This window comes from Eulemur rufifrons, chromosome 7, assembly GCF_041146395.1.
Source record: "Eulemur rufifrons isolate Redbay chromosome 7, OSU_ERuf_1, whole genome shotgun sequence".
NCBI lineage: Eukaryota > Metazoa > Chordata > Mammalia > Primates > Lemuridae > Eulemur > Eulemur rufifrons.
In genome coordinates this window covers 129,045,198-129,068,945 of record NC_090989.1, presented here as the reverse complement: position 1 = coordinate 129,068,945, position 23,748 = coordinate 129,045,198, and the positions used below count along the sequence as shown (strand labels likewise).

The 23,748-nt window shown below is 38.0% G+C and overlaps 1 protein-coding gene and 1 pseudogene across 1 annotated transcript; one reads left to right on the top strand and one right to left on the bottom strand.

Annotated features, from left to right (window-relative positions):
* The first annotated feature begins 926 nt into the window (after positions 1-926).
* On the top strand, positions 927-23,697 carry PP2D1 (protein phosphatase 2C like domain containing 1). The gene is made up of 3 exons (XM_069473289.1): positions 927-1,141; positions 7,345-8,414; positions 22,866-23,697. The coding sequence occupies exons 1-3, from the start codon at positions 1,119-1,121 to the stop codon at positions 23,648-23,650; spliced, it is 1,878 nt and encodes a 625-aa protein (XP_069329390.1). The 5' UTR covers positions 927-1,118; the 3' UTR covers positions 23,651-23,697.
* Positions 13,875-14,657, bottom strand: LOC138386714 (large ribosomal subunit protein uL23-like; annotated as a pseudogene).
* Positions 23,698-23,748: the final 51 nt, after the last annotated feature.

The window sequence follows — 23,748 nt, the reverse complement described above, 5'->3', positions numbered from 1 at the left end:
AACCTAGAACTCTTATTCTAACTCAGCCTGAGGGTGAGGGAGTGGCATGCGGTGGCACATCAAAGACCTAGGAACTCAAAATATTGGCCGAGGGAGAGAACCAAAAAGATAGTCCTTCAAATAAAAGTGGTGAAAGAGAAAAAATACACAAGAAAAGACAGTCAAACTCCAGACGATATCTATAACTCTCAGGCAGTTACCTGAGACAGCAAGATGGAGTGGGCAGGCTCTACAGGGCAGGTGGAAGGAGGTGTCCTGGAGGGGTGGCCTGAGGTACTCTAACCCTGTGGGGGCAGGGGGGGGAGGCAGTACAGTAAGGATAGTCTGCTACAATCACTAGTCTGAAAGTGACACAACTTATCAAAAAAAATATTACTTGATAGTCACAGCCGGGTGCAGTGGCTCACACCTGTAATCCTAGCACTCTGGGAGGCCGAGGTGGGAGGATCACTCAAGGTCAGGAGTTCGAGACCAGCCTGAGCAAGAGCAAGACCCTGTCTCTACTAAAAATAGAAAGAAATTATCTGGCCAACTAAAAATATATATAGAAAAAATTAGCCGGGCATGGTGGCGCATGCCTGTAGTCCCAGCTACTCAGGAGGCTGAGGCAGGAGGATTGCTTGAGGCCAGGAGTTTGAGGTTGCTGTGAGCTAGGCTGACACCACGGCATTCACTCTAGCCCAGGCAACAGAGCGAGACTCTGTCTCAGAAAAACAAAAAACAAAAAACTTGATAGCTTGATAGTCACTTCTCATACATTTTTATCCAACTACATGGGCATAAGACTATATATTTAATGAATGATCCTTCTTTCAGAAATTCCAAAAGCAAGTTTGTTACGTCATACAACTTGTGACCTTATTGCTTTACAGTCCTTCTGAATCATAAAGTGAGTTCTGACTGAGGTTCCAGGTGACATGGTAAACATTCCACACAGGGAGTTCTACCACCAAGTCAGGGGAACCCCCAACCTCCGTCGTCACCGTCACCACTGCCTCTGCCACAGCGGTCACAACGACCTCTACCTCCACCATAACCATCACTACTGAAGGTGGAGGGACAGTGGCTGGGGAAAGGGGTAAAGGGAGGGCAAAGAACGGTAACGGTTCCAAAGGAATATGGAACTTAATGGTGCTTTAAGGTAAATTCTCTTAATTTCTGTTGGATAACAAATGTACTTGATGAACATTATATCTACAGTGTTTTTTGTCCTTCACTTTCTTTGTAAACAAATGAAACCATGGCTTCCTGTTAGGCTATGTACACTGAGGACTGATATTCCTCCACCTTTAGAAAAGAGGATTTCTCTTTCTCTCTATGCTCTTATTCAGTTATATTTGTATTTATTATGAATGAATGATGAATGAAAGAACATCTGAATGATGCATTACATCCTAAGAATGGCCCGTGTATGAGAGAGCTGTATTACGGCTATCCACGAAATACAGAAAAATGAAGTTTTGATGTAAGGGATTGACTTCAGGTCAAATCATAGTATTACTGTGCCTTTTTTTTTTTTTTTTTTTTTTTTGAGACAGAGTCTCACTTTGTTGCCCAGGCTAGAGTGAATGCCGTGGCGTCAGCCTAGCTCACAGCAACCTCAAACTCCTGGCCTCAAGCGATCCTCCTGCCTCAGTCTCCCGAGTAGCTGGGACTACAGGCATGCGCCACTATGCCCGGCTAATTTTTCTATATATATATTTTTAGTTGTCCATATAATTTCTTTCTATTTTTTTAGTAGAGATGGGGTCTCGCTCTTGCTCAGGCTGGTCTCGAACTCCTGACCTTGAGCGATCCACCCGCCTCGGCCTCCCAGAGTGCTAGGATTACAGGTGTGAGCCACCACACCTGGCCTTACTGTGCCTTTTATACTGTCCCAACAGTCCATCAAAGATCATGAAAACTGCATCTTTTACATGAATATTACCAAAAATTAGCAATTACAAATCTTTATATACATTTTGGTCAAAAGCACTTGAAAGGTTTGACAGTATCCAGTTTCCCCTCCTACCTCTCTGCTTGCCTATCCATTTCCTGTGCTGGGTCCTCTTCTTCCTTCTGCCTGCTAACTGGTCCTTCCCTTGGATTTTGCCTTGGACCCTTTGGTGGTATCTCTCAACTGTGAGTTTTTCTAGGTCAGTTTCTTAGGTCTCATGATGCCATTCCTAGCCAGATGAAGAGCTAGGTCCCTTGTTGGGCACTGTAATGGGGCTCTGTCCTTGGCTCCATCTGACCTGTTTAATCCTTTTATTAATGACCTGGATGAGCATATGGACGGCACTGTGAACTTTTCCCCTCATAGCTTCAAGGGCAGGATGCAATCCTCATCCATCTGTGCATCTCAGCACCTTGCACAATAGCTGGCCTATTGTAGGTACTGAAGAAGTGCTTGGATGCTGGTCAAATTTGTTGATGAGACTGAAGTATTTATGGGTGAGTAGATATGATTCGGGGATTGGCATTAAAATACACCAGCAAAAAATGTAACAAACTAAAATAACAAAATGAAGTAGATGGAGATACAGATGAAACAAGACTGAAAAAATGTTGATAATGGTTGAAGCTGGTTAATGAGTACATGAGGACTCATTATACTCTTCTACTTTTGTGTAATTTTTAAATTTTCCATTAAAAAAAAGAAACAAAAATCTGTTGGTGAGGTAAAGCCAGGAAGGCTTGTGAATATGCAAATAGTTATAGAAGCATTTATGAAGTGGAAATTTGTAAATAAATTTTACTCCAGGGATAAAAATACAAACAAAAAAGTGGCAAAACACTTTAAACTTATCAGAGTTTTGCTTGTCTCTTTAATTTTTAATTATATTGCCATGTGTAAACCATATATGAAGGTTGCTAAAGACTTTTTGCCTATCACAAATAAATAAAATAGTGTATCACTTTATTTATCATTTATCCTAGAAGACTGTCCTTTCTAGAAATAAGATTTTTGCATAATTTAGAGGATGCAAATTCTACTGGCAAGAATCTTAAAGATATGTATCTATTTTCTTATCGTCATTATTTTACTTATTAGTTCTTTTTTTTCCCCCCTTGAGACAGAATCTTCTCTGTTGCCCAGACTAGAGTGTAGTGGTGTCATCATAGCTCACTGCAACCTCAAACTCCTGGGCTCAAGTGATCCTCCTGCCTCAGCCTCCCGAGTAACTGGGACTACAGGCATGTGCCACCACCTCTCTTTTTGTAGAGAGGCAGTCTCACTTTTGTTCAGGCAGATCTCGAACTTCTGGCCTCAAGGGATCCTCCTGCCTCAGCCTCCCAAAGTGTTAGGATTGCAGGCATGAGACACCACATCTGGACTTATTCATGCATTTTTATTTTATTTTATTTTTCCCAAGACAGAGTCTCACTCTGTTGCCCTGGCTAGAGTGCTGTGGTGTCAGCCTGGCTCACAGCAACCTCAACCTCCTGGGTTGCTGGGCTCAAGTGATCCTCCTGCCTCCTGTCTGGCTCACAGCAACCTCAACCTCCTGAGTAGCTGGGCTCATGTGATCCTCCTGCCTCAGCCTCCCGAGTAGCTGGGACTACAAGCATGGGCCACAATGCTCAGTTAATTTTTTCTATATATTTTTAGTTGTCCAGATAATTTCTTTCTATTTTTAGTAGAGATGGGGTCTCACTCTTGCTCAGGCTGGGCTCAAACTCCTGACCTTTCGCCTTGGCCTCCCAGAGTGCTAGGATTACAGACATGAGCCACCACGCCCGGCCCATGCATTTTTAATTTACATATATTTTCCAAAATTGTGCTGTACTTTATTTGTCCAGTTTATTATTTATTAAACTGTGTAACATAGCTGTAATTAAGTGATAAGGTAAACAACTTAACTACAACATACTAATAAATATACATTATGCAATTCTGAAATATTCACATTTGGGTTCTGTTGTTAAAACAATTTGCTCCCATTGATCTCCTAATTTTTTTCTTAAATTGGTTTCACGTAAAACACATTTATCTCTAAGCATTGCAATTTCATGCCATTACGTAATATGTTTTCATTTTGTATCTTTCTTAGTGTCCTTTTCACTTAGGGTGGAAAGAGCAGACATTTTTTGAGTGTCCCCAATGTGCCAACTGCATCACCATTTATCTCATTTGATGCTGAAAGCAACCCTGTGCACTTTAAAGATAAGAAAGCAGATGCTCAGAGAGATTAAATGATTTGACTAAGTTTATACAGTTAGTAAGTGAAGACAGTTTTTTTAAAAATCCAAAGTCTACATTTTTCACAGTAGAGTTGGGCCTCCTTATCCTTGAGTTCTGCATCCATGGATTCAACCAAATTTAGATAGAAAATATTCAAACCCCCCCAAACAGCAAAAAATATGATATGATAACTAAAAACAATACAGATTTTAAAAATACACTATAAGAACTATTTACATAGCATTTACAATTATATTATATATTGTAAATAATCAAGAGATGATTTAAGGTATATGGGAGGAAGTGCATAGGCTATATGCAAATACTACGCCATTTTATTTTATTTTATTTATTTATTTTTTGAGACAGAGTCTCACTCTGTTGCCTGGGCTAGAGTGAGTGCCATGACGTCAGCCTAGCTCACAGCAACCTCAAACTCCTGGCCTCAAGGAATCCTCCTGCCTCAGACTCCCAAAGTGCTAAGATTACAGGCATGAGCCAATGAGCCCAGCCAAAGATATTTTCATTATTATTATTGTCATTATTACTAAATGAGCTCATTTCTTGTTTTTTTTTTCTTTTCTTTTTTCTTTTTTCTTTTCCTCATTGATTTGGTGAAATATAAATGAGCTCATTTCTTATCTCAACAATCACCAACATTCTTGGGTGTTTATTATATACCTGAGATGTTTTAGGTATTTATAGGCTCTAGGTATTACAGTAGCCCTCACCCAGTCATTACAGCTAACACATTAAAATGCACCCATATCAAATACAATTTATATATGAATTGAGCTGAAGTTGAATAGTTTTCAAAATGTCACATTTCATAAACATTTAAAGTTACTACTTTAATATTTTTCAGGTTTTAAAATATTTTATAACTAAAGCATTTCTTTTCAGGTCTCTAATGTTTCACAGGCCCTTGAAAAGATCTCATGCTCCAGAAATCATGCAGAAAATGAGATAAAAATGGCCCCACGTGCTGAATACTGTGCTAGATGCCTCTGATAAGAAGTGGTATAGAAAAGGGTGCCTGTTCTCCAGAGATGTCTCTTCCAACTCCATATCTTTTCTTTCCTGTCCTTGGCGCACCCCTGGGGACAGGAAAGAAAAGATGTAGTTTTTGTACTCATTGTAGTCTTAAAAAATTCTGCCCTTACTATCAGTTCTTTTCATTGTTCTGCTTAGTTATGGCATGGCCCATTCATTTTCTTGTGAACCCTTTAATTAGGACAAAAGTGTTTTAAGCCAGACAAAATGGAGTACAAAGGTAATTACAGCCATGCTGCAACGATGGGGATACGTTCTGAGAGATGTGTTGTTAGGCTATTTCGTTATGCGAACATTGGAAGGTACTTATGCAAACCTACATGGTATAGCGTACTACACACATAGGCTTTATAGTAGAGCCTATTATTCCTAGGCTACAGACCTGTACAGCATGTTACTGTACTGAATACTGTAAGCAACTGTAACACAATGGTAAGTATTCGTGTATATAAACATTGACACATTTAAAAAGGTACAGTAAAAATATGGTATAAAAAATATACAAAATGGTACACCTGTATTGGGTGCTTACCATGAATGGAGCTTGCAGGACTGGAAGTTGCTCTGGGTGAGTCAGTGAGTGAGTGGTGAGTGAGTGTGGAGGCCTAAGACATTAGTGTCCACTACTGTGGACTTTATAAACATTTTATATTTATATTACACTAAGTTTTAAAAGGTTTGTTTCTTCAATATTAAGTTAACCTTAGCTTACTGTAACATTTTTACTTTATAAACTTTAAAACTTTTTTTAGTTTTTTTGTCTCTTTTGTAATAATACTTAGCTTAAAACACAAACACAATGCGCAGCTATACGAAAATATTTTCTTTCTTCATATCCTTATTTGATAAGCTTTTTTTCTATTTTAAAATTTTTAATTTTTTTCTTTTTAACCTTTTTTGTTAAAAAGTAATACACAAACACACACAGTTGCCTAGGCCTACGCAGAGTCAGGATTATCAATCAATATAACTGTCTTCCACCTCCACATCTTGTCCCACTGGATGGTCTTCAGGGGCAATAACATGTATGGAGCTGTCATCTCCTATGATAACAATGCCTTATCCTGGAATACCTCCTGCAGGACCTGCCTCAGGCCCTTTTAAAGTTAGCTTTGGTTTGTTTGTTTGTTTGTAAATAAGTAGAAGGAGTACACTCTAAAATACTGATAAAAAGTATAGTAAAGACATAAAGCGGCCGGGCGCAGTGGCTCATGCCTGTAATCCTAGCACTCTGGGAGGCCGAGGCGGGTGGATCGCTCGAGGTCAGGAGTTCGAGGCCAGCCTGAGCAAGAGCAAGACCCCGTCTCTACTAAAAATAGAAAGAAATTATATGGACAGCTACAAATATATATAGAAAAAATTAGCCGGACATGGTGGCGCATGCCTGTAGTCCCAGCTACTCAGGAGGCTGAGGCAGTAGGATCGCTTAAGCCCAGGAGTTGGAGGTTGCTGTGAGCTAGGCTGATGCCACGGCACTCACTCTAGTCCGGGCAACAGAGTGAGACTCTGTCTCAAAAAAAAAAAAAAAAAAAAAAGAAGACATAAACTATTAACAGTCATTTATTATCAAGTATTATATACATAACTGTATGTGCTATGCTTTTATATGACTGGCAGCACAGGTTTGTTTACACCAGCATCACCACAAACACGAGTAACGTGTTGACTATGACATTAAGACAGCAACATCACTAGGCAATAGGAATTTTTCAGCTCCATTATAATCTTATGGGATCACTGTCGTATATGTGGTCTGACATTAACTGAAACTTTGTTATGCAACTCATGACTGTATGTTCATGTTAGAAATCAAAATCCTAGGTCTCAAACATATACTTTCACATGCCTGGGACATAATATTTTGCTAATTTCTCTGAGTATTTGTTTAGATGTCTAGCTGACTTTGTGGAGATTTTGCCTAATTACTTTCAGGTAGACACAGGTCAATTTATTGAGTACTTAATATGTGTTTTTTGGGAAATCATGGAAAGGTGAATGAGAATGTTCAATTCTAGGCCTATTCTAGACTGTGAGGAGCCAAAGCAAACTGCAATGATACAAGCCTTCTTGAAGAGGTTTTCATTGCATCATTCCTGGCATGTAAATATCTCTCATCCTGTTTGCAGAACGTTGTGGAAATCAAGAGAATGGAGTAGGAAAAAATCAACGTTTGATTCAGATGAGGAAATTCCAGTTTCATTCAGAAGAAAGCATGTTAGAAAGAAAAAGATAAGACCATTGAAAAGTGCTGGAAACCCTGAGGAGCAACAGGTCTTAGAGCAAATGATCACATTACCCTGTTCCATATGCAAGAATGAAATTCACATAACTGATATTTTTCTCCATAAAAAGGAACATGTAGCTCTAGCCACATTGGGTTTCCAGTGGATGGCTGGAAAGAAACCACAGCCCTTAATACTTGCTGTTCAGAGACAGTATATAATTTCTAAACTATTGTCATCCTTTATGTTCAATGAAAAAATCCTACAGAGCATTAATAATGCCTTTGAGCTGATTTGGAAGAAAGAAATACCAGCATACTATAAGATTTTTCATAACATTGACAGGAGTTCCATATATTCTCAAAAAATCAATCATCTGTTAATTAAAGGAGTATCCATTTGTGAAGACAGGAATTCTACATGGAAAGCTGACATGAATGATAAATTCACTGTAGTGAATAATTTTGGCAACAGACCCAATGTGTGCTTTTTTGGTTTGTTTGATGGACATCATGGTGCCTCAGCAGCAGAGTTGACATCAATGGAACTCCCAGTTTTACTTCTCCACCAACTTTCCAAATTTGATCCTTCCTACCAAATGACACTTGAAGAGAAACAAATAATTAATTCCTTTCATACTGTGTTTAGAGAAGAATACATAGCAATAGAAGACCTCTTTTCTTCCATAAACAAAAAGACAAGAGCAATGAGGAGTGAGTATGAGAACATACACAAGGCCTTTGCAAAAGCATTTTGGAGAATGGATAGGCTCTTACGTCTTGGAAGGAAAGAAGTGTCCAGGGTTCGATGGAGTGGCTGCTCTGCAGTTACTTGTGTATTAGAAGGCAGCATTAAAAGTCCTTACCCTCCTAAGAATTGGAGGAAAACTAATAACTATGACAGATTGGCAGAGAGCTCTCCTTCTCAGAAGATGCCAGAAATAATTTCTGGAATATTACATGTTGCAAACACTGGTATGTACATTGAATAGCACCAAATAACACCTTTACATTTTTGATTACTGGCAGCAAAACCTCCCAGGCTTCCAGAATTTTTTAGTATCCTAATATTTAGTGACTTAATAGTGCCTAGCAATCATATTGACCAATTTAAGAAACAACAAATAACCACAGTTTAATTGCAGATTGCAGGCACAATAATAATCATATTTATTTTTCAAGGAGGCACAGATATGAAGTAATGTGACAAAAACATTAAATTTTCCAAGAGGGATAGCAATAGAGTTGCTTATAAAGATAAAAAGCAAATATACCACATATGCTTAGATTTGAACAAAATGAAAAACGTATTACACACTTCCTTTTTTCAAAAGAATGGAAAGTTGTTTGATTATTGTTAGTATAGTTGTTGAAACTGGTAAGTTGTTCTGATAACTAATACATTTGCAATAGGTCTTTCTCATGCTCACTAGCCAAGTAGCATCAGTTTCATCTCAGAGAGAATGATAATTCATGCCTCAGTTTTATGGGCAAGTATTCCCTTCTCCAAAAAGGTGGTTGTATTCTTTTAACTTTATTTCAAGAAGCAATTCTTCTGACCTTAAGTGCTTGAAGTCTTGGCTTAGGAGCTTGCCAAAATGGAAAGCCCAGAGATAAAACTGTTTTAGCAAAGTTAACCTGAGTTCCATGATGCTTTTCTAGGGTTCTACTACCCCTTTCTTGTATAGAATTATTATTCATGATAGTGTCCACTTATTGAATATTGAACACAGAGTAATTTCCTCATTTAGTCTTATAAGAATTCTGATATCTAATGTTAACTAAGTATTGTTAACTCAATGTTTCATATGAGAAATGGAAGCTTGGAAATGTGAGATAATTTGTTCAAGGTCTCAGAGGTAATAGGAATTGAAGCCGGAAATCAGTCCCACTATATAATGCTACCTTTTAAGAAGATTGCTTCCAGAGCCTGAGGAGGCTGGGCCTCAGTGAGTGGGATATTGTGGCAGAGATGATATTGCAAGAGCCAGATAATCACAAAGACCATTTCAACGTCAAGGCCCCTGAAAGTCAGCTTGTTTCTGATCGAGCTTTGATTATCAGCCCAAAATAAGGAGGACTCCAGACTAAGCAATACCAAGAAGCTAAGCAATGTCAATTACCTCAGAGTCATTGTCATTTTTCTCAGACTCTGTGCTGAGGCTACAAATCCTTCATGGACATATTCATTTTGGATTTCAGGTCAATTTGGGACTGATCTATATTGTTGGAATTGCAATCCCTATGGAAAATACCATTAGATCTCAGAGTCCCTGTAAAGTTAAATGACAAATGATGAGATATTCATTATTCAGTAAGTGGCCACTATCGTTAATGTCTACACTCTCTCCTGTTTGTTTAGTTCTGATCTCCAGGTCTAATCTCCTGCCTCAGCCTCCCAAAGCACTGGGATTATAGGCATGAGCCACTGCACCTGGCCTCTTAGAACATTCTAATTCCGTTCACTTTCTTAACTTGTATTCTATTGTTGTATATTTTAATTCCACTTAAGCAATTTTACAAAACATTATTATTGGTTTATACATTTTATATTTGTTTATCTTGATTCACATGTTTACTGTTACTTGTATTCTTTCTTCTCTCATGTGGAATATTTTCTCTTCTGCCGGAAAGACATCCTGTAGAGTTTTTGTTAGTGATGGTTTGCTGGTGACAAATTCAGACTTTGTGTGAAATTTTCTCAAATGACATTTTTGTTTGGTAAAAATTCTAGTATGGCAGCTATTTTTTCTCAGCATTTTGAAGATATCTTTCCACTCTCTTTTGGCTTCTATCGTTGCTGATAAAAAGTAAACCCTTTGAAGGTAATCATTTTTTTTTCTTTTTTGTTGCTTTTAAAATATCTTTGTCTTTAACGTTGCACAATTTCCTTATGATGTGTTTACAAGCACATTTTTCAAAAATTCCATTTGGGATTATTTTGGCTTCTTGACTTTGTGAATTGGTGTCTGCCACTATTTTGTCAAATTTTGCCTCTGCTCATTCTTTCTTTTCATTCTAGTGTTGTGATAAGGCTTATCTTAGACCTTCTTACTCTAAGTTAAATTCTCTTATTTTTCCATGTTTGTGCTGCCTTTTAGACCATTGCTTAATATCACTTTTCCAGTTCACTAATTTTCTCTTCATATATTGAAGTCATTTTATTTTCCTAAACTTTTAAGATTTTTTAAATTTGTTGCATTTGGTTCTTTTGTTGGTTGTTGTTAAATCTTTTGGTCATTTTCCTGGTTTCTTGCTCCCTGCATACTTTTTTTTTTTTTTTTTTTTTTTTTTTTGAGACAGAGTCTCACTCTGTTGCCCAGGCTAGAGTGCCATGGCGTCAGCCTAATTCACAGCAACCTCAAACTCCTGGGCTCAAGCAATCCAGCTGCCTCAGACTCCCGAGTAGCTGGGACTACAGGCATGCGCCACCATGCCTGGCTAATTTTTTCTATGTATATTTTTAGCTGTCCATATAATTTCTTTCTATTTTTAATAGAGACGGGGTCTCACTCTTGCTCAGGCTGGTTGAGCTCAAACAATCCACCCACCTCGGCCTTCCAGGGTGCTAGGATTACAGGCGTGAGCCACCACGCCAGGCCCACTAATATCCTTGTAGGTCTGTTTCTGCTATCTGTTTTCTGCTGGTTCTTGCTCATTGTGTTTAGTTTCATTCTGTTAATTCATTTTTATAAATGTATATATTTCTGTGCCCAAAAAAAAATTTAGTTTTTTATTGGGCACAGAACATATATGACTTTAATTCTAAATTTATTGAGACTTTTATGGTCCAGATTATGGTCTACCTGCTAAATGTTTGTGTGCACTTAGAAAAAAATGTGTACTTTGCTATTGTTGGTGGAGTGTTCTATGAATATAAATTAGGCCATGTTGTTTTCATTATTATTCAAGTCCTCAATGTTCTTATTGATTTCCTTCTATGTTATTACTAACTTCTTGGTCTACTGGTTATTATTATTGTTACTATTTTTGAGACAGGGTCCTGCTCTGTTGCCTGGGCTACAATGTAGTGGCATTATCATAGCTCACTGCAACCTCAAACTCCTGACCTCTAATGATTCTCCTGCCTCAGCCTCCTGAGTAGGTGGGACTAGAGGCATGTACCACCATGCCTGGCTGGCCTATCAATTATTGCAAAAGTGCTACTAAAATCTTGACTATAATTATGAATTCTTTTTCCTGTTGAAGTACTATGAGGTTTTACTTTCAGTATTTTGAGGCCTTGCTTTAAATACATACATGTTTAGAATTATGTTCACTTGTTGGATTGGCCCTTTATCATTATAATATATCCTTCTTTATTGCTGACAATTTTTCTTGTTTATTTTTTATTTATTTATTTTTTTTGAGATAGAGTCTTGCTTTGTTGCCCGGGCTAGAGTGAGTGCTGTGGCGTCAGCCTAGCTCACAGCAACCTCAAACTCCTGGGCTTAAGCGATCCTACTGCCTCAGCCTCCCGAGTAGCTGGGACTACAGGCATGTGCCACCATGCCCGGCTAATTTTTTGTATATATATATTTTAGTTGTCCATATAATTTCTTTCTATTTTTTAGTAGAGACGGGGTCTCACTCTTGCTCAGGCTGGTCTCGAACTCCTTTTTTTTTTTTTTTTTTTTTTTGAGACAGAGTCTCACTCTGTTGCCCAGGCTAGAGTGAGTGCCGTGGCGTCAGCCTAGCTCACAGCAACCTCAAACTCCTGAGCTCAAGCGATCCTCCTGTCTCAGCCTCCCGAGTAGCTGGGACTACAGGCATGCGCCACCATGCCCGGCTAATTTTTTCTATATATATTTTTAGCTGTCCATATAATTTCTTTCTATTTTTAGTAGAGGTGGGGTCTCGCTCTTGCTCAGGCTGGTGGTCTCGAACTCCTGACCTCGAGCGATCCGCCCGCCTCGGCCTCCCAGAGTGCTAGGATTACAGGCGTGAGCCACCTCGCCCGGCCAATTTTTCTTGTTTAAATGTTAACTTTGTCCAGGATTACTATAGTCACTCTAGCTCTTATCACATTATCATGTTATATCTTCTCCCATTCCTTTACTTTTAACATACATTTGTCTTTATATTTAAAATGCATTTATTGTAAGCAGCATATATTTGGGTCTTGTTTTTTATTCACCCTGAAAAGTCTCTGCTTTTTAATTGGGTGCTTTTTCCCTTTATATTTAAAGTGATTGTTGATATAGTTAGGTGTACATTTATCTTGAAATTCTTTTTCTATATGTTTCACCTGTTTCTTCTTTTACTACCTTCCTTTGAGTTAGTTTTTTGTGATTCCATTCTATCTCCTTTGTTGGGTTATTATCTATAAATACTATGTTATTTAATGGTTTCTTTGGGATTTATGTTATACATATTTAACTTCTCCCATTCTACTTTAAGTGATATAATATTGTTTTACATATAGAATTCTCACAACAGTATACTTTTATACTGTTCCATCCCAGACTATTTTGATCACACATTTTACATATGTAATATATAATATATAGTGTATAATAAACAAACATATATAATAAATATAAATATAATGTATATTATATTACATAAAATGTGTATATATATTCTCTCTATATCACTGTTTTTTGTTTAAATATTCCATTATTTTTTAAATAGCTTTAAGGAAGAAAAAATGATACATTTACCCATGTAGTAAAATTTCTGGTAGCCTTTATTCCTTTGTGTAGATCTGTGTTTTTCTAGTATCATTTTTCGTCTGCCTGCTCTAGCCCAGGCAACAGAGCAAGACTCTGACTCAAAAAAAAAAAAAAAACATTTTTCTTCTGCCTGAAAAACTTCCTTGGTTTTTGTAAAATGGGTTTTCTTATGATAAATTCTTAAGAATTTATTTATGCCTGTTTTTTAAAAAATACATTCATTTACTATATATACATATATACACATTTTTCCTTTCAGTAATTAAAAATGTTTCTTCCTTGTCTTCTTGCTTGCATTTTTTATGAGGAGAAATCTGCTATCACCATTATCTCTGTTACTCTACATGTAATATAGTTTTTCCTATGTGGCTAGTTTGAAGATTTTCTCTTTATCATTAGTTTTAAGCAATTTGATTTTGATGTACTACATTTTTTCCCTCCTTACCCTCTCTTCTATCCCTAAGACACTCCAATTACGTACTTTAGGCACTTGAATTGTGCTATGGCTCTCTAAAGCTCTTTTCATTTAAAACTTTTTTTCTATGCTTTGTTTTATACAGTTTCTATTGCTTTGTCTTCAAGTTCACTAATCTTTTCTTCTGTAATGTCTAATCTGCCATTAATCACAGTGTATTTTTCATTTCAGATATTGTAATTTTCATCTCTAGTTTTTTTTTAAGTCTTCCATGTCTCCACTTAACTTTTTTTTTTTTTTTAAGGTGAAAAGATATATATTTATAATTAGCCAGCTGGACTCAGTTTAAATGATCCCAATTTTTTTGGCAACGTCCAAAGCATCATAATCAGGAGCCAGTCGAACATATGCCTTCTTCTCTCCATCAGGCCTGATCAGGGTGTTGATCTTGGCCACATCAATGTCATAGAGCTGCTTCACAGCCTATTTGATCTGGTGCTTATTGGCTTTTGTTTGAGACAGAGTCTCACTTTGTTGCCCAGGCTAGAGTGCCGTGGCGTCAGCCTAGCTCACAGCAACCTCAAACTCCTGGGTTCAAGCCATCCTCCTGCCTCAGCCTCCTGAGTAGCTGGGACTACAGGCATGCGCCACCATGCCTCGCTAATTTTTTTCTATGTATTTTTAGTTGTCCAAATCATTTCTTTCTATTTTTGGTAGAGACGGGGTCTCGCTCTTGTTCAGGCTGGTCTCGAACTCGTGTGCTGAAACAATCCACCCGCCTCGGTCTCCCAGAGTGCTAGGATTACAGGCGTGAGCCACTGCGCCCCGCCTGCTTATTGGCTTTGACATCCACAATGAACACAAGTGTGTTGTTGTCTTCTATCTCCTTCATGGCAGACTCAATGGTCAAGGGGAACTTGATGATGGCATAGTGATCAAGCTGTTTCTCCTGGGGAGCGCTCTTCCAAAGCGCAGTGCCTTTGGCTGCCAGAAGGTGGGTGATACACGGATCTTCTTTTTTTTGTGGCGGTGGACGCCTTTTAGCACTGCCTTCTTGGCCTTCAAAGCCTTTGCTTTGGCTTTGCCTTTGGGAGGGGCAGGAGCTTCCTTCTTCGCCTTCAGCACCATCTTGTCTCCACTTAATTTTTGAACACACAGAATGCAGTTATAACCTTTTATGTTCTCACCTATTAATTTGACATCTGTATCATTTGGAGGTTGGTTTTAATTCATTGACTTTTCACTTATCATGGGTAGTATTTTTCTGCTTATTTGCATGCCTGGTGGACTAGTTTTCTAAGGCTGCTATTACAAATTACCAGAAACTTTGTGGCTTAAAACAACAAAAAGTTACTCTCTCATGGTTCTGGAGGCCAGAAGCCTGAAGTTAACGTGTTAGCAGGGCCATGCTTCTTATGAAGTCCCTAGGGGAAAATCCTTTCTTGCCTCTTCTAATTTATGGTGGCTCCAGGCATTCCCTTGCCTGTGGCTGCATAATTCCAATCTCTCTCTTGATCTTTAAAAAAATTTTTTAATTTTTAAACCTGTTGCCCAGGTTGGAGTTCAGTGGTCCAATCATAGCTCATTGTAACCTTGAACTCCTGGGTTCAAGTGATCCTCCTGGGTTCATGTGAGATTACTGAGTATTTAGGACTATAGGCATACACTACCACACTCAGATAATTAAAAAAAAAAAAAAAATTTTTTTTTTTTTTTTTGGTAGAGATGGGTCTTGCTATGTTGTCTAGGCTGACTGGTCTCAAACTCTTGGGCTCAAGCAATCTTCTTGCCTCAGCTTCCCACAGCACTGAGATTATAGCCATGAGCCACTGTGCTCGGCCTCTGCCTGAATCTTCAAATGGCTTTTTTTCTGTTTTCCCCATGTCTCTACTCTGTGTGTCTCTTATATGGAGATTTCTAATCAGATTTACTGTCCACTTGGATAATCCAGGATGATCTCATTTTAAGATCCTTAATTACAACTGCAAAGACCATTTTTCAAAATGAAGTTATATTCAGATTCTGAGGGTTAGGACATAAAGGTATGTTTTTGGACATACTGTCTTGAGCTTTGTTCTGGGATAAAATTACCCAGATAACAGTTTGATTCTTTCAGATCTTGCTTTTATATGAATAATTTGCCAGGCAGGTCCTGAGCAGGGCACAATTTAGTCTAATTATTCCTCTCTACTGAGGCAAGATCTTCCTAAGTAAGCTACCCAATGATTCATGAATTATGTATTTTTTCAGACTGGCTGGTTGGGACAGGAATTGTTCCCATCCCTGGGTGATATTCCCTCTAATCCTTTTCAAATCTTGCCCCAGTGTTGAGGATTTTCCTTACACAGACACTGATCAGGACCCTTCTGAACACTTGAGGAAGACCTCTGGAGATCTCTGGGATTCTCTGTGCAGTTCTTTTCTCTCTAGTATTCTGTCCTAGGTAAACCCTGGACTCTCAGCTATCTTTCGAACACAGATGAAAGTGGAAATCCACTCACTGTTACTGTATCTTGACCAAAAGGGTAAGAAATTTCATAGATTGATGTTTTGGGGTATTACTTGAGGGTTTGGTGTCCAGAGTACTGAATTTGCTCCTGACTGGTATCTGCCTGTTGACACTATCAAGATGAACATGATGATCCATTTGAAGTTTTCAGACTACAAATACATGAAGGTTGGTGGTTTCAAGTTGTGTGGCTTCCTTTTTTTCCGCCTTCTTCCAACGGATCATGTTTATCTTGATAGTTCAGCATCAGAATTTGTAATAGTCCATTTTTTCTGTCATCTGAGTAATAGTAAGGGCATAGGTTTATTTTTGGTTCACTGTTTCAGTGAGGCCATGGTCCTTTGGGGTACCATCTTTGTTGAGGAGAGCCAATTAGTTTCCCCACCGTGGACAAGCTCTAGGTTTTGTCTCCTGTCCAAAAACCCTGTGAAAATTCAATGTTTTGTATATTCAGCTCAATACATCCTCTCAGGTAAAAGGTGGTTTTTGCTTTTGTATACCTGGATTCAGTCATTGCTCTTTTTACTTTACAATTTTGTACTTTCTGGTATATTACCTAGGGTATTTACTTGTTCTCAGTGGGAGAGTCAATCCAAGACCTCAGACTCCTCCATTACGGTTAGTTTTTAAATATGAATGTTTTAGTTTATCTGCTATTCCAAGATCTTTGTCTAGATTATACGTTTTTCTTTTCTTTTCTTTTCTTTTTTTTTTTTTTGAGACAGAGTCTCGCTCTGTTGCCCAGGCTATAGTGAGTGCCGTGGCATCAGCCTAGCTCACAGCAACCTCAAACTCCTGGGCTCAAGCAATCCTCCTGCCTCAGCCTCTCAAGTAGCTAGGACTACAGGCATGTGCCACCATGCCTGGCTAATTTTTTCTATATGTATTTTTAGTTGGCCAGATCATTTCTTTCTATTTTTTTTAGTAGAGACGGGGTCTCGCTCTTGCTCAGGCTGGTCTCAAATTCCTGACCTCGAGCGATCCACCCGCCTTGGCCTCCCAGAGTGCTAGGATTACAGGCGTGAGCTACCGCGCCTGGCCACATTTTTCTTAATAATTTCTTTAAATAAGGCTCCATAAACTATATTTATTTACTAGTGTCCTAGCTTTCTGTCTGTGAACTCACACTAGATGGAGAGACCAGGCACAACTTTACCCACTACTTCTCTATTATTCACAAATTTTTTTTTTTTTTGGCTGGTCAAGTGGAGCAGTGGGAGTGGAGAAGGAACAAAGGAATCTGTAACTGGTTGTGATCAATTAGTTGTAAACACCACTGCACTCGGACCAACCGATTCACAAATTTTTAATTAGTGGCCACCTTAAGCCCCCTTCCTTCTCTTCTCAAGTTCACCAAGTCACTCCTTTCATCTAATCCTCACAAGCTATAAGGATAATCACATTTTTAATATATGAGTGAGGCTCATCAAAGCATTATATAAGCTTACACAACCAGTAAGTGAGCCAAGACTCAAGTCTGAAAAACTTGAAGTCTGGTTACTTCAAATGAACAATATGAGCTTTCTACCGTTTTTTTTTGTTGTTGTTGTTGAGGCAGAGTCCCACTCTGTCACCCTGGCTAGAGTGCCATGGTGTCAGCGTAGCTCACAGCAACCTCAAACTCTTGGGCTCAAGCAATCCTTCTGCTTCAGCCTCTCAAGTAGCTGGGACTACAGGCATGTGCCACCATGCTCAGCTGATTTTTTCTGTATATTTTTAGTTGTCCAGCTAATTTCTTTCTATTTTTTTTAGTAGAGACAGGGTCTCGCTCTTGCTCAGGCTGGTCTCGAACTCTTGAGCTCAAACGATCTGCCCACCTCGGCTTCCCAGAGTGCTAGGATTACAGGCGTGAGCCACCATGCCCGGCCTCTACAGTTTTTAGTGTGTCTTCATTCCTGTGTGGTCTTCTTTCATTTATTACTGCTGCATATTTACAGACTTCATTTAATTGTTTCATTTTCCTGTGTAGATGTGATTGTCTCTATAGATTTGAAAAATTTCTGTTCATTCACACTGGTTTAATAAGTTGCTTTTAAATTTATTTACATCCCTACTCCTTTTCCCTAAAACCTAATTTAACTGCAGAATCTCCCTCATTTTATGCAGGAAAGAAACCATATATTTAAAATAACACTGACCTTTTTATATACCTCCCTTCCCCCTTCTCCCTTTTTCTGGTGGTGGTGGTGGGACTTACATGTGTTATCAACCTGATTCTGAGAACACATTTAAAAAATATTTTACAAACAGTTGAGACCCATGTGTAAAATACTGTTAGGCATTAGGTGTACAATGGTGAGCAATGTACAATGACCATGAGTTTCATGATTACACATCTTACAAAATAAACAAAATAATCTTTCAAACATCCAATGAAAACTAGTTCCATATTAGTGAGGCTCTCTTATGCTAATCATTAGCTGAAAGAGGCACAAAGCTGCTATCCATGCTTATGATTAAACAAATTCAGCCTCTTTTGCCTAAATTACAGCCCTGAATAAAAACTGGACATAGGCTGTTTCCCTAACCTTATTTAAATGCACGTTTACATTTACTTATGATCCTTTGTGACTGCTCCTTTTCTCTTCCCGATTAACTATTTCCTCTTTTCACAAGATCCAAGTTACCGCTACCTATTCTCTTGTAATTTTACTGCATAAAGATTTTCTTATAATTCCATTATAAATGGGTCTGAAATGTTTCCCTTCAGTTTCTCTTAGTTGCCTCTCTCTGCCTGCTCTCCCTTTCTTGGAACACTAAATAACTTTTCTAAGTGTCTGCCTACTATATTACCTTCTTGAAGTCTCACAATAACCTTAACAAGTAACACTGCAGATGAAAAACTGTTACTTAGGGAAATAAAGTAACTTAATGAAGGTCACACAGACAAAATGTTGGGATTAAAGTCTAACTGTCGGACTATTAAGTCTGTCTTTCCACTCTCCCAAGCTGTTCTTCCACCCCAAACCCTCTATTACACCATAGCAATCCTGTCCATCCTAGGTATCTTTTTTCTTACCAACACATAAAACTTCTCTTCCTCTTCCCTCATTCTTAAAAATTCCCTCTTCTAATCAACACTAAGCTTTCTGATTTTATCTGAGAAAAATCTTGATCTTGCCCACTCAGTTCTAGAATTCCCTGCTTGGGATTCTAGAGCTCACTTTCAAGTTTACTGGACTCTTCCTTCTCACACAAGTTGGAGATGACCAGTAATTGCGGGAGGAAATTGTATCATTGTCCTCCACATAAGAAATGGACTATGCCACTTTAAAAGGTTTAAGCATCTCGCGAAAGCAGCTTTTTAGTCCTCAGGATTACTATTCCTGAACTTGTTGCTCTTCCAGTAATCCTGTTCCATTTTCATTCTGATAATATTTTCTGAAGAGCACAATCTCTCCAACTACTAAAAGTTGTTACCTTTGTGTCTAGGAATTGAATTCGCTTATGCTCAGATTAAAATTTTTATGTAATGGTCTTCATCACATAGTTCACTGCTTGGTTAGCTATTCTCATTTCCTCCAAACAGATGTTACAGAAACCTTTCTTTAAAGCCAAACTGTCCTCTCTTTTAAACTGTCAGACTTGCTCCTCTCTCTTCCACTCTTCAGGCTACATTGACATAACACTGATCTTTTAAAACGTTCCTCCAATTTCCCATCTTCATGGGGGCCTTTTGTTCATCATCCCATTCAAGCTTTCAGCTTAATGGATGACTTCAACAACCTCATTTGCAGCTGACGGCATGCCACCCCATGTTCAGGTAATCAAGACTATTGACTCTGCACACCTGATTTTCTAAAAATCTCTGTTCCATTAGTACTCTTCCAGAGCCTGAATCTTATTTACCTTCTATTTTCTGGGTTACATGCATGAATAGTTGAGAAACACTAGCTATCTCTCCTTTACTTTTTCTTTCCTTCATACACCATTCATATAAGGATGTGAACCACGCAGAAGGCAGTATTTCTCTTTAACAGGATGGATATACTGTCGATTAAGTAACTTGCTTTAAGTCTTGACAGCAAGCCACTGTCAGAGCAACAACTGCAACAAGAGTTTAATGACTCTTCTAGGAAATTTTGTGTTGAACCTAAGGGATGTTCACAAGTAGTAAAATGAGCCAAAATGGCATTTCCTACTCTAGCACAGGGGTAAAAAAGGCAAATAGTGGATAAGATTACATTTATCAAGCTCTCTGCAGAGGCAACTAAAATCAAAATACCCATTTACCACCCTTCCACTTTAAGTTCATATTTTTTTTTTTTTTTTTTGGAGACAAGAGTCTCGCTCATTTGCCCTGGCTAGAGTGCCATGGTGTCAGCCTAGCTCACAGCAACCTCAAACTCCGGGGCTCAAGCAATCCTTCTGTCTCAGCCTCTCGAGTAGCTAGGACTAAAGGCATGCGGCACCATGCCCGGCTAATTTTTCTATATATTTTTAGTTATCCAGAGAAGTTCTTTCTATTTTTTTTTTTTTTAGTAAAGACAGGGTCTCGCTCTTGCTCAGGCTGATCTCGAACTCCTGACCTCGAGCGATCCTCCCGCCCCGCCTCGGCCTCCCAGAGTGCCAGGATTACAGGCGTGAGCTACCGTGCCTGGCCTAAGTTCATATTTCTTTTAAATTCTTTTCAAATTACATAGGAAGGAACCAATGTTTTTTCTTTTTGCTGAATGGGTTTTGGCTTCCTACATGCGAACATTTAGGAAATCAATGGATTTGACTATTCTGAGTTCAATTATGTCCACTGTGTTTTCAGAGCTAGCGCCACACTATTCATACGTATATACTCACACACATAAAAATTTTCCTACTTTAAAAGATGTAGTAAACTGTTATGTCCTCCTAACAGAACAATTATTTTTACTCAGTTGACATGCTAAATACTATTCCATGCCACTCTGCAGATACAGCAATAATTTACAGTCCATTAAAAGATTTTACTGATTTAGCTTCTTCAGAATGTTAAGAATGACCAGCAGTAATGACAAGTTAACACAAAACATTAATAAATGGAATATATTTCTTTAAATGAGGGGTTGTGTAGTTTTTAGAACTACCATTTATACAGTTCTCAAGTTTCACATACATCATCTTTTAGTCCCAATCCAGTAGCTCAGCCATTAATAATTCCCATTATGTAAATGAGCTAAGTCTCTGTCTACACCTGACACTAATGCTTTAACAACTTAGGCTTTCAAATTATACTAGTTGCATGGACCTCAGCCTTCTAAGCCCAAATTCCTTCACCTAAAAAAATTGAAGGCCCCAGGAACAAAATTCTGATCCTAGGTATAGCATCATGTTTAAAATCAGAATCTTTTTTTTTTTTTTTTTTTTTTTTTGAGACAGAGTCTCACTGTGTTGCCCTGGCTAGAGTGAGTGCCGTGGCAACAGCCTAGCTCACAGCAACCTCAAACTCCTGGGCTCAAGTGATCCTCCTGCCTCAGCCTTCCAAGTAGCTGGGAATACAGGCATGTGCCACCACGTCTGGCTTATTTTTTTCCCCATTTTTAGTAGAGATGGAGTCTTACTCTTGCCGAGGCTGGTCTCAAACACCTGACCTCAAGCAATCCTCCTACCTCGGCCTCCCGGAGCACTACGGATGATAGGCGTGAGCCACCACACCCGGCCAAAACCAGAATATTCTACCTAAAGTAAATTGGGCATAATATTCCAGGAATTTTAATTCTCAGAGATAATATTCAAACATCACTAACCCCATCTCAAAACAATTTACCTAACATTTTATAAATCATAAATGATTTGATATCAAGAAAAACTACTGCCTATGGTAAATATGTAATTATGTTCCTAACAACTTCGGGAAATTACATTTTTCCTAACAAACCAAAGACAGTTTTAGTAAACAACTATCCTCCAGTCTGTTTAGGGCATGTTTAGATTTTAAGATTTCAATGAAGCCAGGTGCACTTGCAGTCCTCCCGCTATTTGGGAAGCTGAGGCAGGAGGATCACTTGAGCCCAGGAGTCTGAGGCCGCAGGAAACTATGATTATGTCACGTCACTGTACTTCCACCTAGGCTACACAGCGAGATACCATCTCAAAGAAAAAGAAAAATATTTCAATGAAGCACACATCAAAGATTCATCTGAACCATGAATAAACTACAACCAACTTTTAAGATTTCAGTTTCCAACCAAAGGGTTTAATTTAATGTTGGCTGCCTATTATCCATTTAACACATGAATAATACATATTTTTCATTCACAGGACTAATTGACTTAATTTTTTTTTAAACCACACATTACAGGAACCTAGTAAGACTAACATTAATGGTGGCATTCTAATTTTTTCATTACTCGTGAGCTAAGTATGTTCAGGTTTTAACTTTTACCAGTTACAAAACTGTCAAATCCTATGCTTTATAACTGTTTCTAATTGAAAAAGCATGTATTTAAAAACATTTTAAAAATCTGCTATATTGACTATATATGTTGGCTATAAAAAAAAGTTCAAGTCTTGACTCTCCAATGTAAGTAATATTCTGATGCTGTTTGATATAAAATTTAGAAGTCATTTTTCATTATTTGTGGTTTTAATACTAAATGCAGTAATTTTAAACACTAAAAGTTGCTTAACAATGAGAGATAAATTCTTCTCAGTTTGAAATCTAAATTACTGTAAACTATCCAGTAGTGATAACAGTATTACACATATTTTTAAAATAGTTTTTCATGGCCTGTTTTTGTTTAGCATTGATTAATAAACACAGGATTATTAAAGTTATTAAAGTTAACAGTAGATTTTGATACAAGTGGTTATTTCTACGATAAAAAATAATTTTTTTTAAAATAATCTTTTAGGTAATGTGCAAGCAGTTTTATGCAGAAATGGGAGAGGTTTTTGCCTAACCAAAGAACACACTACACGAAACATAAATGAAAGACGACGAGTACTTCAGAACGGAGCAGGGATCAGTTCACATGAACCATATGGGCTCCTAGAAGGGCAAATAAAAACCACACGAGGACTTGGATTTCATGGAAATCTCAAACTGAAAAAATTCATAATCCCAGCACCTCAAACTATTTCTGTCCCTATAGATGACTTATGTCAATTCCTCATTTTAGCCACTAATGGTCTTTGGGAAGTTCTGGATACAAAGGAAGTCACTGCACTGGCAATGACAACGTTTCAGGTGTATAAGCAAATACACAATTCTATCATACGAAACAAATCTTCACCAGCAAACAGTGAAACAAACATTACTGAATCAGAAAGTGATATTCACGTATTGTTTCAGTATAAACCTGAATCCAAAGAATGTCTGTCAACTGCAAATTCAAAGGAAAATTCGTCCAATTCAAAATATTCTAATAATTTCATTTATAATCCTGAAAATATAGAAAGAGTTCCACCAGAAACGACTCATCATGTACCTTGCAGTGAGAAAGAAACTTACAGACCACACAGCATAAATGGGGTGCCAAAAAGTGAGAAAAAATCAGGCACTAAGAGTTTCTATGAAGGTGCAGCTGAGTATGTTAGCCATGAACTTGTAAATGCTGCTTTAGAGGCTGGCTCCAGAGACAACATTACAGTTATGGTAATACTTCTCAATGGAAGTGAATATCAGTTTCTGATGTAAAAAATAAAGTTCCAATTATCCAGGGCACCATAAAGACAATTCTTCAATAGGCCAGATTATTGGGATAATTCATCCTACCATGCAAATAATTTTTTAGA